Source organism: Ochotona princeps, chromosome 16 (genome assembly GCF_030435755.1).
Source record: "Ochotona princeps isolate mOchPri1 chromosome 16, mOchPri1.hap1, whole genome shotgun sequence".
In the NCBI taxonomy this organism is placed as follows: domain Eukaryota; kingdom Metazoa; phylum Chordata; class Mammalia; order Lagomorpha; family Ochotonidae; genus Ochotona; species Ochotona princeps.
In genome coordinates this window covers 43,053,344-43,069,074 of record NC_080847.1, presented here as the reverse complement: position 1 = coordinate 43,069,074, position 15,731 = coordinate 43,053,344, and the positions used below count along the sequence as shown (strand labels likewise).

The 15,731-nt window shown below is 57.8% G+C and overlaps 1 protein-coding gene across 2 annotated transcripts; it reads right to left on the bottom strand.

Annotated features, from left to right (window-relative positions):
• Positions 1 to 1,347: 1,347 nt before the first annotated feature.
• On the bottom strand, positions 1,348 to 12,954 carry PLEKHF1 (pleckstrin homology and FYVE domain containing 1). 2 transcript variants are annotated; one of them, XM_058674736.1, is made up of 2 exons: positions 12,779 to 12,954; positions 1,348 to 3,583 (listed from the first exon to the last, which is right to left on the bottom strand). In XM_058674736.1, the coding sequence occupies exon 2, from the start codon at positions 3,574 to 3,576 to the stop codon at positions 2,737 to 2,739; it is 840 nt and encodes a 279-aa protein (XP_058530719.1). In that variant the 5' UTR covers positions 3,577 to 3,583; positions 12,779 to 12,954; the 3' UTR covers positions 1,348 to 2,736. The 2 variants fall into 2 exon arrangements, with proteins under 2 accessions (XP_058530719.1, XP_058530718.1); XM_058674735.1 differs by lacking the exon at positions 12,779 to 12,954 and adding an exon at positions 10,112 to 10,332.
• Positions 12,955 to 15,731: the final 2,777 nt, after the last annotated feature.

The window sequence follows — 15,731 nt, the reverse complement described above, 5'->3', positions numbered from 1 at the left end:
GACTTCAGGAAGGGGCAGGCAAGGCTCCCAGTGGCACCTGCACTCCATCCTGCCCACATTTACCAGGGACAGTCAAGATTCCCGGAGTCCTCAGGAGCCCATGCTGGCCCTCCAGCCTTGGGCACAGCAGCACCCATGCAGGCGGCCCTTTAAGACAATCTGGCATCTGAGGATGTGCGAGAGGCCCACTCCACTAACGGCCTTGGGAAAGCCTTTGGTCTCACTCCTGCAGGATGGTGCACCCCTGCTGGCCAGTGAGAGCCGGCAGCCTGTCCGGAACATTCCGTCCAGCCTGGAAGGTTTTGGCTGACTTTTTTCTACCTGGCTCTGCTCCTGTTGCAGGGCATGCTAGGGTAAGGATCTGGGGCTGGAGGGACACTTGGAGCCTCTCCCACTCGCCGAGTCCTCCAGGGTCCTGAGGCTGTTTCCAGGAAGCATGTACTTTGGGCAGGGATGTGCAGTCTGGGCACCATCAGGAGACTCAAGGCAAGTGGACAGAGCACCTGGCTGGCAGGACAGCTGGTTCCTGTGCCCTTGCCAGGCGTTGCAAACCAAGCCTGAGGCAAGAGCTTGAGGGCTTGGACGAGGCTCAGCAGGCCCAGTGCCTCTGTCAGACGCAAGACCCCCTGCTGGGCAGAGGGGACATCTGCAGCCAGCTGGGCCCTAGGGCCTCCCGGCCTCCCCCAGTGTGCAGAGCCATGGCCAGGAGCAAAGGGCAGCTGCTTGGCCTTAACTAAAAGCATGCTTAGAGTCCCAGGTGACCTTCCCCACCTGAGCAGGATGACTGGTGCCTGGCATTGAGGTGGGTGGGACAGCTGCAGCTCTCAGGGCAGCCCAGCTGTGGCCGCCATCATCCTCACTGCTGGAGGGATGGTCTAATAGCCCAGGTAGGGACCTGCCTGGCTGACGCTGCCTGCTCTGTGAGCAGGTGGGGCCTCACGCTTCAAGCCCTAAGGTCCCAATCCCCAGCAGGTCCCTCATGCTTGTCACTCAGCCTCCCACAGTGGCCCAGGCAGAGCAGTCAGCTTGCTTCCTGGTACACTGCTATCATCTGAGAGGGTCAGCGCCTGCTGACCAGCGGCAGGACAGGACGGGAGGGCGGGCAGCCAAGTTCCCACTTCACACACAGCAGGCAGATGTGTCCCCGAGGCAGCCCCAGTCCCCTTGTGGATGCCAGCGACAGACAGGACTTGCTGCCCACCACAGGCCCACCATCCAGTCCCCCTGCTCCAGCCTTCTGTGCAGCCACAAGCTCATTCTTTCAGACTGATTTATTTGACAGAGTGAGAGACAGGGAGATTCAGAGATCTTCCATCTGCTGGGTCACCACCCAAATCATTCACCACCAGATCATTCTTCGGGAAGTGGCCACTCGCCCCATGACCTGTCCAGTCTGTGCCCTCTGCCCAGGCAGAACCAGTCTGTGCGGCTCAGTGAGGCCAAGGAGACAAAGTAAACAATCGCATGCTTCTTTGAGACAGCTGACCCCCTCCCCACATCCACCGGCTCCCGCCTCCCCCCCCCAGGAGCTGGTCCCAGTCCACAGGCCTTGCCATCCCAAGGGCCATCTGTGGTGAATGGTGGCCGCAGCAGCAGTTCCCAGAACTCTGTCCTCCAACCTGGCCCTCCAGGCTCTGCATGTGCAAAGGGGAGGATGCTCTGCCCGACCAGCTCCCAAGTCACCACTTCCAGCTGGCCGTAACCCCACGGTGCTCTGAGGATGGGGAGGTGCCCGGGAGCCTGGTCTGGCAGGTGGCAGGCACTCAAGCTCCGCTCCAGCACACGCGTAGCTGAGCAAGGCCGGTTGCTGCTCCCAGAACGACCTCTGCACTCCGAGGCTCCACCCCCAGGGCCAGGCTCGCTCAGACAAACGGCTCCTTGTTCCTTCTATTCTATCATTTAGGTCGCCTGCAGCCAAGTGAGCAGGGCTGCACATGTGGGGGCGCTCAGGGCAGCCAGCATGGCCATGTCCTGGAGGAGCCCGGAGCAGGCGCTGGATGGGCGTCTGCCTCGGCTGGGCTGCCGGCAGCTCCCAGCTTGGGCTGAGCTGTGTCTGCAGCAAGGACACCCCCCGACTATGCAGCCTCACCAGCTGATCAACTTTTTTTTGCACTGCCTGTCAGTCTAGGTGTGGTTTCTGTCCTTGTCCAAAGGGCCCTAACAGGAGGTGGCTTTCTCGGCTGGGGCCAGAGCTGAGAGCAGGACAAAGGGCTGTGCACACCTGGTACCTGCAGACAGGAGACAGGGCAGAGTCCTGCTCAGGCTGTGCCCCTGGGCCCAGTGGGTACCTCCAGCACACATTCTCCCACATGCCTATGTGCAGCCTCTTGCCTAGCCTGGCAGGGCCCAGCCTTCAGCGGTAGGCACCAGCAGGGGTGGTGGGCTTTTCCCAGTCTCAGCAAGGAGTGGAGCCTCACTTCCATCTTATCTTCCTTCTGCACTCTGAACACCTCTGGGGATCCCTGAATGTCCAGGACACCTAGGTTGTTTAATTCTAGGGCTTGTCTGGCACCTATACAGCTGAGCAGGTGCCTGTTTCCAAGAGCCTCTGTCTTTGGGGCTTGCTCAATGGGAGGGTGATTCCCTTTAGCACGCTGAGAAGGACACGGGCGTCCAGCACAAAGGCACTGAGAACTCTGAGAGCAAGAAGCCCTCCCCCAACTCCTCCCCCCACGCTGCACCAGCCACCAGGGGGCGGCTTCACAGGCCTGAGCACTGGAGCTCTGCAGGCATGGGTCAGCTGTGGAAGGCCGACCAGGACACGCCCGAGGTGTAAAACTCCACATGGCTGGGCCAGTCGCTGTCCCCGCTGCTCTCCTTGTCCTCCTCCGAGTCATCATCGTCGCCACTGGACGCCCCGTAAAGGGCTCCAGCTCGCTGGGCCAGCTGTCCGGGGGACCCCTGGCCCTGCTCCTCCGCCTCCTCCTTCAGCTTCTGGGCGGCCAGCTCGCGGTAGCAGAGGCTGCACACGCGCAGGGGCTTGGGCGAGAGGCGCGGCAGCAGGAAGCGCTCCCGGGAGCATTCGGCGCAGACCACGAAGCCGCACTTGCGGCAGTGGTGGCGCCGGGTGAGGGCCGAGAAGCGCGTGTGCGTGCAGCGCATGCAGATGTCCGTGGCCTTGTCAGGGATCCAGGGGGCTGCGTGCTCCGTGGTGGGTTGACGGCCCGTGGCCAGCAGCTGCCGCCGCACGCACTCCTCAATGTGACTGATCCACTCCTGGCGCTCCGTGGTGGAGGCGGCCGACACCACGAAGGACTTCTTGGCTGTCTTGATCATCCAGCGGTTCTTGGCCTGCAGGGTCTCGGGCAGCGGCTCCAGGGTCACCTCCTCCAGGGGGATGATGTGCTGACTGCGGTACTTGCGCTTGTTGAGCACGATGCTGCCGTAGACCAGAATGTCATTGAAGAGGAAGAAGATGCGGGGCTTGGCCTTCTTGCGGCACTCCTTGGTCAGCACACCCTCGCCCAGCAGCACCCGGCCTGGCAGGGCCAGCGGCTGCCCCGACGCCCCAAAGCAGCTCTCCACCGCTGCGATCCGCTGGCTGTTGATCTCCGTGTTCACCAAGTGGTCCACCATGGCTGGGCTGCAGGAGCACACAAAGCGGTGTCAGCTTTCCCAGGAGCTCAGAATCACATCACCCACCCACCTCACTAACGGCCAAACCCCACAGCCCATTCATGACTCCGGTGTGCCGCGGCAAGCCTGCCCAGTCACCAACACCCACTGCTCCAGAAGCCGACCTTTCCGCAGAATGGAGGAGTTACTGGGAGGCAAAGGGAGGTGCTCCACCCAAGAATGTTGGACAGGGATGCGCGGACACAGGATAATGTGAACAGGCCAGCTGGGCAGCAGAGAGCCCATCCTGGGGACAGGGTTGGGGGTGCACAGGGAGCCGAGGCTGACCTCGCTTCAGTACTGCCTAGCGAAGGAGCAGGGAAGCTGGGATGCTGAGAGCCTCCAGCCCCCGTCAGCTGCTCTCTTGGGCGCTGTGAGCCCACCCCTCAGCCTGGATGTTAATGTAGGTAGCAGAGCAGCGTGTGCCAGGCAACGCAGTGTCCACATCCCCGACTCGTCACCAGTTCTCTCATCCATCACACCATGCCGGCCCTGGATGATGCTCTAAGCACTCCAGGCTGGTGGCTTCAGACCACACTCCAGGCTGCTCTCTGCTCTGTCCACACACAGGCTCACGGCTCTCAAGACCACCAGCATGCTGTCAGTACTCCATACTGCCTCTCCACTGAGCTCCAGATGCAGACGGCCACTGCCCACCTGCTCGCAGCACATGCCGCACACTCAGCCCAGGTCTCTCCCAGTACAGCTCTTCTCAGCTTCTCCATCACTCGTTCAAAGTCCCAGCCTAGGGCTCATCTTGTAATCTCGCTCCTCAGCTTCCAGCACTCAACCACCCCTGCCCGAGTGCCCACATCTTTAGCTCTACATCCCAGCAAACTGTCTGCTCTCAATCAAACTATGATCTGAGGTCCCTAACTGGCCCACAACCTGCTTTTACACAGTTTTTCTGGAACACAGCCATGCATCATTTGCCTCATTCACCTGGCAATGCAGAAATTGGTAGTAGGGTATATGGCACTTATCAGGATTGGGTATTCTCTTTTACAAAATGATTTATTTGTTTATCTGAAAAGTTGCAGAGAAAGAGATCTTCCATCCACTGATGTACTTGTCAATGGTCCCAATGGCCAGGCTGAAGCAGCCAGGAGTCTAGAACTCCATCCCTGTCTCCCATGTGGGTGGCAGGGACCCATGGGGGACCATCTTCCATTGCTTTCCCTGGTGTATTAGCAGGGAGCTGGATGAGAAGTAGAGCAGCTGGGACTTGAACCAGTGCCCATAAGGGATGCTGGCACTGCAGACAGTGGCTTCAACATACTGGGCCATAATGGAAACCCTGGAATTCAGCAATGCCTTGTCTTTCATCGTATGCTTGATGGTCTTGTATTGCCCAGTCAACTCTGAGCACAATAGAAGTCTTCGCTTGTTTAGGCTCTACCACTGATTATTTTCTTTAAAAGATTTATTTATTTGAAAGGCAAGATGATAGGGGGAGACAGAAAGAAAGAGAGAGGCAGAGAAAATTGTCCATCCTGCTTCATCCCCCAAATGGCCACAACAGTCAGGGCTGGACCAGAATAAAGCCAGGAGCTCCATCTGGGTCTTCCATGAGGGTGCAGGAACCCACCTGGATCATCTTCTGGTGGCTGGGACTCAAACCTAACTGGGATGCTGGTACTGCAAGTGGTGGCTTAAGCCACTGTGCTTGCTGTGACTGTCAATCCTACACTAGATACTTCACAATTGGCTGGTGAAGGAACCTTTCGAAGGCTCCCAAGGGCCTACCAAGTACACACAACTCAGCTTTGCATATGCAGAAGAGGCAGGTGAGAGCTGAGTTAGCCACAGGCATTTGGCACCCATGTGTTCAGGCACAAACAGTACGCCTCCAACCGAGCTCACGTCACATTCTGTGTTTCTGGGTCACCACGCCACCGTTGGAAGGCAGGGCAGGACTCAGTGCAGGGATGGAGTGCATTGACAGAAGTGTGGAGCCCCTTGGGTCACGCAGCACTTGGCTCATCAGGTCACAAGAAGCGTGGCCTACAGCACCTACCATAAGGAGCACTGCTTTGCGGTTGCCGGGTGTGGTCTACTGTGTGTGGCCAACCTCAAGGATCGTCAGTGAGAGTCCTGGGCCTCCTGCCACGACTGCTCACCGGCTCTGTGGTTGATCAGCTACCTACCAAAACCAGAATGACATCCATGCCCTGGGATGGTCTGGGGGACTGTCCTGGAGTCCTCAGTATGTGGCAGGAACAACTGAAGTGCCTGTGACACAAGGCCAGGGTCACTCAGTAGTGCAGTGCCTGGGTCAGGATGGGGCAGCGGCAAAGGCTGAGTGCGAGGAGGTACCTGCAGAACGACGTGACACCATCTAGGCAGAAACAGCGTAATACTTAAAAACTGTACCTGTGATTGCCATGATGTGAGAGCAGTGAGCCTCACTCCCACCAGCATGACACTATCAAAACAGACAATACCAAGTGTCAGGAAACTAGAAGGCCTGTGCCTTGTTGGTGGGCTGGCAAATGGTCCAGCTGAAAACAACAGGGAGGTGCAATCTCACTGTTCCACAGTGGGTGTAGAGCCAAGAAGGCTGAGAGCACTCCTTTGGCGGGGCCCAGCTCTGGCCACTGGAGTCATTTGTGCAGTGAACCGGGGATCTCTTCTGTGTAACCCCATATAACATTCACCATGGAATATCATCCAGTTTTAAGAAGGAAGGAAATTCTGACACTGCTCCAACATGGATGTGTCACTTTCAGTAAAACAGCCAGCCCCAAGAGGACAAATATTGAAGTGGCCCCACTCACGTGGGATAGATTTAAAAACGGGCAAATTCCCAGGGAAAGAACACAGAATGGTGATTGTCAGGACCGGGGCTGGAGAGGACAACAGGGAGTTTTTAATGGACCCAGGGTTCTAGTTCTGCAAGATGGAAAAGTCCAAGAGACCCACTTCACAACAAGGAGATATATTTGGCACCACTGGGTTGTAGGCACAGTTACAAGTGGATAAATGATTGAACAAAAGGATACGATTCACACAAACTCAAGTCCTAAGAAACAGCCTCAGGACGGGGACCTAGATGTGACCAGCACTGGGGGGCTCAAGCAGGACTCCCATTTTATCTGCAAGGTTGCACCTGCTATTAGAACAAGGACGGGGTGGGTGTTGGGCTCAGCGATCAAGATGCCATCTGGGATGCCCTGTGGCTCTGCTTCCAGGTCCAGCTTCCTGCAGCGCACACCCTGGGAGGCAGCAGACGAGGGCTTCAGCACCTGAATCCCGGCTACCCATGTGAGTTCTAGGCTCCAAGTCCTGCCCATCGCGGGCATCTTGGGAAGGAGCCAGCGACAGCCTCTCTCTCTCTCTCTGCCTTTTAAATAAAAATCAAAATAAATATATAACACTTCAATAAAACAGAAAAAGGGGGAAGCAAATGTATGAATCCTAATACTCATTTCTGGGAAGTGGGATCCTACGCTTCTTTTCTTTCTTCAAGTCCACAAAAGAACAAAAGTACAGGGTGGGATCTGGGCCAGATTCTGGGCTGTCACAGTGGAGCAGACTCTTGATGGGACGGCTGGCTGGGCCCAGCAGGCACCCCCAGCAGATGCAGGAGCCCGAGGAGGACGGGCACCCCCAGCAGACGCAGGAGCCCAAGGAGGGCAGGCACCCCCAGCAGACGCAGGAGCCCAAGGAGGGCAGGCACCCCCAGCAGACGCAGGAGCCCTGAGGAGGGCAGGCACCCCCAGCAGACGCAGGAGCCCAAGGAGGGCAGGCACCCCCAGCAGACGCAGGAGCTGGAGGAGGGCACCCCCAGCAGATGCAGGAGCCCGAGGAGGGCGGGCCACAAGTTGCTCCAGCACATCTGTGTGCTGAACAGAGGTGTGGATGCTGGCAGAACTGGATGCAAACCACACCCCGCAGCCACAGAGTGAAGTCAAGCATGATGGGGAGCCGAGAACCATGCTCAGGCAGCAGGAGACCTCCTCCAGTTCCCCGGGGCGTGGGGAGCTCGGAGCCCAGCCTGCCAGGTCCACCTCCGACAGGTGCCCCCATGGAGACAGCCATGACAGCAGTACCCAGCAAGGAAGAGCAGTGGATGGGGGGGCTAGGCCTGAGCTTCCAGCACAATCTCCAGGGCCCTTGCAGGGGGCACAGAGCACCCCACACAGGCCCGATGTTGCTCTAACCCCGCTGAGACTGATATCCCTGCTCTAGGTCCTAAGGGCCATTGCCAAGATTTCTGGTTTGTGGTGGTGAGGGGAGGGTTCTAGGCTGGGAGGGGCGCTGCACACAGAGCGCTCCTCAGCAGGCCTTTTCTTCTAGAGCCTTCCGAGGGTCCCGGATTGGCTAGGGGCCTGGGCACACAGCATCCCCTCATACTCCTGAGGGGACCGGCAGTTCACAGCCTGGCCTGACACGGCCTGAAGGTTTTCCTTGTAAACAGGGCAGCTCTGAGTCAGACATTCTGCTCACACTGCTCTCCCCAGAGGGGTGACTCCTCCTCACCCAGGACAGGCAAGTACAGAGCGGGGCAGCCACATTCTGAGAATGCCAGGGTGGCTGCTGGGGCCCTGGGGCACCAGGCAGCAGCCAAGGTGTGACGTGTGATTCATACCAGGTACTCCTGGCTCTGCTAAAGCAGCTGTGTGAGGACACCAGCCGTGCAAAGCCCTGTCCAGCCCTTTACGGAGAGGGCTTACTCGGCGCCAGCCACATCACTCCACGCTGGAAAATGCTTAGTGGTCCACCCTGAGAAGCCGCGGACACTGTCCCTGTGGCATGCTGCTCCTCAGGGAGGGGTGTACCTGACCAAGGCCACAGAGGAGGTCAGGGTCCCTGACCATTTGGACTTCCCCTGGCCTCCATGACCGCCCACCCCCGACCCTCCATGCGGTGATCCTGGCTCCAACCAGGCCCACACTCCCCCTTGCCTGTCGGACTCCACCTCCCAACATTTACTGCAGTCCTAGTGTGTGCCAGACACCATGCTAAGCGCTGGATTACAGCAGTCAGCCAGACCCAGGCCCAGGCAGGCCCACGCCCTCCAGTCAGGAGCCTGAATGGCAGTAGCTTCCCTACGGCCGGTCAGGGGTGGAGGTCAAAGGCTTTGGGAGGGAGTGACCTCACCCCACCGTGAATACAGCAAAGGAGCTGGCCATGCAGACCCGTGGTCTCACAGGGTGGGCATTCTGGCCCTCAGGACCCCCACAAGCCACAGGGGAAGGAGCCCAGGAGGTCGGAGCAAGGGGTCAGGTTGCAGGATTTGCAAAAGTCAAGGCAACTGCCTGAGTTTCCTCCAAGCGCCAGGATCCAAGAGGTCCTCCCTCCTGGGAGGCATCCCCTGTGTTTCCTGGAAGGGCCCAGTAATAAGACACTTAAGGCAGGAAATAAAACCTCTGTTTGCTGACCGCCACCTGACACCTGTGAAAACACGTGACCTCTATTACCTCATTTACCACCACCCACGTCGCCACCATCACCATCACCCTCACCACCCAGGTCCCAGCTGTAATACCACTAGCTGCTGAAAGCTGTTCCCAACCAGAGAATCAGAAAAACTCAGGGGCGAGCTTAGGAGTGTGGCCCCAAGGTAGACTCCTTGGCTCCCCCCAGCGCAGACTTCCCCCTACCCCGCAGGCCCTGCACCCACTTCCCCCTCCCCCGGGGCAGGCGGGCAGGTTCTTTAGCTCAGCAGGGCTGCCTGCTGCCGAGTCTTGGCAGGGCTGAGGGCTGACGTGTGCAGCCCGCAGTCACTCACCTCTCAGCTTACACGGACCCAGGGGCCCGCTGGGAATCGTTTCCGGCTGCACAGGGCGCCTGGGCCCCTGCCTCCTGGCCTCTGACCCTCTCTGCTACTGCCCCGAACAGCCCGGTGCCTGTGGCTGTGGGGATCGGGTTTCAGAGGGACTCAAAGCTCAGTATTTGCCACCTAGCCTCCTACCAAGGTGGCTTGTCAGCCCCTGCACTTAAGGATTGTGGAAAGCAAAGTTAGGCGGTTCCAGGCCTGCTCTCCGTGCACCCTCAGCGCACCTGGACAGTTCCCAGGTCACACGCGAGGGCTCTGGCGCCGGGCGGCCCCACGGAGAACAAGGCAGGGGCTCCGTGGGGAGTGCAGCTGACCGGTCCCCATCTCCCGCACCCAGGGACCAGGGAGCTAGATCTCCATCGTAGCGGGATGCCACACTCCCCGGGCCGTCGCTGCCCCCACGGCGTGCAGAGATCAGCCTGCAGACTCAGCGCTCCTGGCGACCCTAGTCCCTTCACTCCTGGAGGCCGCGCCTCGCCCCAGTTCCCCACCTGCTCTCCCCGCCCGCTCGCTTGCTCTTCAGGCCAGCAGTGAGCGTCTTTCTCAGCCTTTCTGGTCCCGTCGGAGGCCCGAGCCCAGCCCAAACTGCCGCGCCCCGCGCGCCATGGAACCCCTGGGAAGAGACAGCCCCTGGCTTCGGGGAGTTGCGGGGCTCCAAGGGAGGCATCCCGCCCGCTCCCCGCCGCCCGGCCGGGGCGCTGCGCAGCCACTTACCTCCCCGTCCAGCCGTCCACTCGCACTCGGCAGCCCAGCCCTCGGTCCTCCAGCCGTCCCCCAGCTGTCCACCGGCCGCCGCGTCCCGCAGCCCCGCCTCGGCCCGGCCTCGCGCCGCCCTCGCCGCCGCGTTCCAACCCCCGCCGACACGCCCTCCGATGGGCGGCTGTGCCAATCGGGGCCCTGGAGCGCAGCGGGCGGAGTCGCCTCGGGTCCCCAGAAATGTGCGCGGGCGTCCGCCCCGGGGAAGGCTGCGCGGGGCGGGGATTGCTCGGGACCCCTGGACGGGGACCGACGGTTCGAGGCTCCTCCCCGCCCTTCCCTGCAGCCACCCCGCCTCTGGAATCTGCCTGGGGCCAGTTGGGAGGCTCTGCAGCCCAGGAGATTAGCAATCTCAGTATGGAAACGCAGCGCCACTTAAATTTCCAATTTATAGTGCGAAAGTACGTATATACACTGAAGGAGAGAGGGACCCACCCCCCCAGTCCGCACTGCTAGCCAGGCATCGCCTTCTGTGTCCCCTGCTGTCTTGAAAGGAAGGCCCTAGACCCCCGGGAGGGCTGGTCCAGCCTCGCTCGGCCTCCTCCCACGGACTGCTTCCTGTTCCTCAAACAAGGCTCCCCCACCCTTGCGCCTTTGCACGCCTGACTCGGCCTGGGAAAAGCTTCCCTGGCCGCTCAGAGCCCGGTCTCTCCTCACAGCCCCCTCACAGCTCCGTCCCCCTGACCAGGCCCCCTCCCCTAGTCTCTGAGGCATCCCCTTCCACAGGCGGGGTTCTGCAGGTGGGGTTCCTGCTCATTGCTTTACTTTCAGGTCAGCACTGCCAGTCCGTTGTGTTGAAACTGTTTCCCAGGTTCGACAGAGCCTTCTTGGAAGAAGGGGTTGGCTCCTGCCAGCGCAGCACCTGCTGGGCTAGGTGGGGCCGGGTCAGAGGTCAGGAGGAGGAAGAACTGGCCCCAGCTCAGTCTGAGGGGGAGCTGGGTGTGTTAATCTCTACACCAGGCTTCTTTTTAAAATTTATTTATTTATTTATTTATTTATTTATTTATTTAATTTTATTTACTTGAAAGAGAGGGGGAGAAAGAGAGAGAGCTTCCATCTGCTGATTCACTTCCCAAATGGCTGCAATTGCCAGAGCTGAGCTGATCTGAAACCAGGAGTCAGGAGCTTCTTCCAGGTCTCTCACGTGGGGGCAGGGTCCCAAGGACATGAGCTGTCCTCCATTGTTTTCTCAGGCCATAAGCAGGGAGCTGGAGAAGAAGTGGAGCAGCCGGGACACGAACCAGTGCCCCATGAGGGATGCTGGTGCCGCACCACCACACAGGGCCTCACCTCCGGGCTCTTGACTTGCATTCTAAGGGCAGGCGTGCTGTAGGGTACACAAAATGGTAACATATCTTTTTTAAAAAGTGAGAAAATGAGTATACACATGACACGTGCTCATGCGTGAACATAGGTTGCCCACTCAGAGAAATACCCAGAGGAGCCCACTTCCAAAGGCGGGACTGGGGAGAGAGAGGGCCCCTGGCAGCACCTCCAGCCGGGGTCTGAGAAGATCACCCCTCCCAGTCGCCAGCCTGTTCTGTGAGCAGGGGGCTGGTGTCACCCCATGCGGAGGTGCACAGCCCTGTTTCATAGCATCTTCCTCCTTAGAACAGGTGAGGCAGACACATCCTGGAAAGTGGGTACGAGGCTGGTGTTCCATGGGGCCTTGCAGGGGCTTCCAACTCAGCAGACCTCACCTGACCACCTGTTTACTCCCCAGAAGTTCCCAGCCTGGCTTCAGGGCTGTTGCTGGAAGGTCTGTTCTTCTAGGTGGTGGGAGGGGCTGTGGGGGGTGGGGCGCGGACGGAGAAGGGAGCTCAGCTAGGGAGGTGCCTCGCCCAGCCTGAGTGGAGTGGAGCCAGGCCTGGGCTGAGGAGGGAAGGCAGTAGGGGGAGGGGAGAGAGAGAGAGTAGAGGAAGCCAGGAGAAAGAGGAAGGGTGGAGGTGACAGGCAAGCCAGAGGGTCACCAGCAGTGGCCTTAGAAAGCCAGTGTTCCCTGCCATCCTTCCCCTCCTCAGCAAGGCCAGTGTTTGCTGGGCATCCCGCAGAAGCCACAGCCTGGCAGGCGGCTCTTGAGCCAAAACTGACCTCTGTGACAGGATGTTTGACCCTTCAAGGTGTTTCAACACTGAAAAATATCACTGCTGTGAGCTTTTTTACTGGGAGAGTCCGCTTATGCGCAGAGTTCTCCGCTCCGTTACATCAGAGCATTTGATGATGTTACTAGTCCTTGTCCCCACCTGGGGCTGTCTCGCTGTGATGGGGCTGCGATCTCCCATCCACAGTGCTCCCCACTGTCCTCTCTGCTTCCCCTGGGCCTGCTCCACCCACTCTCAGGCCCCCAGTTTCAGGAGCATTTGAACTTAAGACGGTCCAGGGCTGGGCTCCCAGGGGCAGAGCCATGGCTAGGGCGGTCAGTGAGGACCACCTGTGGCTGACTGCGGGGAGGAGGGCTGCAGGCGGCCCTGGCCTGGGGTGCAGCTGCCCGTCAGACTTGGGAGGAGGCCAGCCCCCTGGGCCTTGTTTAGGTGACATCTTAGCACCCGGCACAGTGCCTGGCCCAGAGCAGCCTGCAGGAAAGGGGCTTTGGTGCCTCTGGGAAGCCAGCGCGAGGACACACACCTCTTGGTCTTGGAGCCAGGATGCCCCTCTCAGCCTTGCTTTGCTGCTGCAGGATCCACTGTGGTCTCCGTCTCATCCTGTGCCTTCCCTCCAGCTCAGACATTCTCAAGGTCTGGGTGGAAGCTGGGAAAACCCCCGTGGCAGCGCAAGGTCTGGGGCTCCAGCTGCCTGCTCCTTCCCAGAAGCCAGGAGCCTGGGGCGGAGGGCCCTGCGCCTCCAAAACAAGAGGAAAAGCTCGTGACTCAGGGAAGGGCAGAAGCTGAGTCAGCCAAGCCACAGACCATGGAAAAACGCAGCTTCCCTGAGGGTTTTTTCTTTTTTTTTTTTCCTGCTGGAAGCTGCCATCCAAACTGCAGGAAGCTTTTCCACTAAGAGCTTCTGGCAGCCCCCTCTGTGGAAAAGGCCACGAGTTGTTCTTGGGTCACTTGCTAAGTTCTGTTGGCGTGCCAAGCACTACGTGTCAAACACAGAGGTTATCTTATCTCTCCCCACGCTGCACCTGTTATTCCCGCTGCTTCTGGTTTCAGAAACTCAGACACCAAAGTATGCGGCAGAGAGAAAATCAATAGGGCGAAATATTTACAACCTGTAGATCTGGGTGAGGCTCAGCCAGCGTTTTCGGTACGAGGTCAAACAGCAGGTTTCTGGAGCCAGGGTCTCTATGACTGTGCCGGAGCGCACGCAGCCCTGGGCGAGATGTGGGCAGTGGCTAAGCTGCAGTTCGGGAGACCCATGTTTGACTTGCTGGTGATTTCCATGTGTTATGAAACATTCTTCCTGTTAAGTTTCTTTCCAGCCCCTTAAAAATATGAAAACCATCCTTAGCTCACAGACTGCACAGAAACAGTCTGGGAGCCGCTGTGGGCCAATCTCTGTCCTCCGGCTGTTCGTCACACTCTTCTGGCAATGCTTGGGGTCAGTTTAAAAAGTTTTCAAAATAAATACATATATATATATATATATATAAAGGGAAACCAATTCTGAAAAAAGTGAAGCCAAACTCCTCCTGTGTATAGGGGGCAGATCTTGACATTAGCTCCAAGCATGCCTGCTTCCCAAATAACTCCAGTCTACTCTGCATGGGCCACTGAGTATTGATCCATGAGAAGGTGGGATGTTTGCCTAAGATTTCTACTGGTGTGGTTAAAGAGATTCGCTTTAAAGGAGGACATGTTTGGAAAACCATTGCTGGGCTGGATCCCTGCGATGGTGTCGCATTTCAAAGAGAGCCTGGGCCCTCTTTCCTAAACACAGGCTGCAGGGCCCTCCCCCTCCTCCTCTGTCCACTGTAATGTCAATATTTACTCCTCCTGTGTGCCTGCCCATCCTCTTCATGTTTGCCAGCCTTATTGTCCCAGTTTCCTAGCCTGAATTTTCCCCAGGAGGCTTTAGCCAGGTCAAAAGAGGGAGAAGAAAATGAAATGAAAGCAGAACAAATGCCCTTTGGTAAAAGCTTTGGATGGGCCACATAAATACTGTGTACAAACTGACTGCAGAGTGTGTTAGACGCAGATGTGACAGAGTTCCAGCTGGGTCGCTCGTTCATTCAGCAGACAGCTGTTGATGCCACCGCCTGAACGTGGCTTCAGAGGGGAGCGAGGCACTGCCTCTGCACGGAGGGGACTCATTGTCAAGCAGGGAACACATTGATGGATGTGATATGTGCACAAGAAGTGAGAGCTGCTCATCTGGGGTAGAGCAAGGGGTCCCGCAGGTGGGAACCATCTTGGTTGGGTAACCGCCCTTGGGGAACCGTTTTGGCTCTGGTGAGTCAGCCCTTGGGGTCTGGCTGGCAAACAGCTCCTCACTGCTGCGTGGAAGGCAAGGACAGGCGTTTCAGGGACCAAGGGCAAGCATGCACAAACGTAGTGTAATGCTAGGGGAAGCTCTCTGGGTAGGCATGGGGTCAGGGTGGCTGGGAATGGCTTCAAAGGAAGGAAGGACTGTTTAAACAAAAATCTAAATTACTGACCAAACTTCCTGAGGATTGTGCCACATTTTTGCCCTTATTCCCCCAAAAGTTTCATAAGTATACTCCTATTGGTGGGAGTATAGACTGTTGCAGGCAACCTCCATGGAAGAGACTAATGACATCATCATTCACATTTAAAAATGCACAGACACCTCTGTCCAGCTGGTCTCCACTGCCAGGCATGTATCTATGGACATGTGTGTGGAAGGCCATGTGTATGCCGTCAGGCAGCGCAGCAGTACTTCAGGAGAGAAAAGTGGGGAACAATCCCAAATATCTGCTGATGGGGGTGGGTCATTAGCGTGCACCATACAGTGGGATGGTCTTGCTCAGCTAAAGGGAAGAAGACAGATCCACAGGTCCTGATGTGGCATGGTTTCTAGGATAGTGAATGAAAAAAGCAAGATGTTCTGTTGGGTTTATAAATATGAGTGCATGTGTGTGTGTTTGTGTGTGTGAGAGAGAGAAAGTGAGCTAGTACTTGGTCACGGTCATTGCCCCGGTAGGAGAACGGCTGGCTTGGACATGTGGGAGGGACATACCATTTACTGTTCACCCTCATGTTGCTCATGCTTGTGTCTGGTCCCCTCTTACACTAAACAAAACTGAGCCATGTAACCAATAGGATGCTGTGAAGATGATGACTTTCAGGGCTAGGTCATGAAAGACACGTGACTTCTGCCTAGCTCCCTGGGGTTGCCCACTCTGGGGAGGCCAGCTGCCCAGTCATGAGGACAGGCAGGTAGCCCCACAGAGAGGCCCTCGTGGCCCTCGTGGCGTGAATCAGGGGCCTCCTGCAACAGCCAGCTCCTACTGCTAGCTGTGCGAGGTGACTGCGGCTTTAGGAGAAAGCTTGAGGCAGAGTCATCCACAGAAGCCAAGTGCTATTACAGGCAGTTACGTTCAAGCATCTACATGTTGAGGTGATTTTCTGGGCAGCCTCAGATAATAACATGTCCTTTCTGTCTTGAGTTTTCTGCC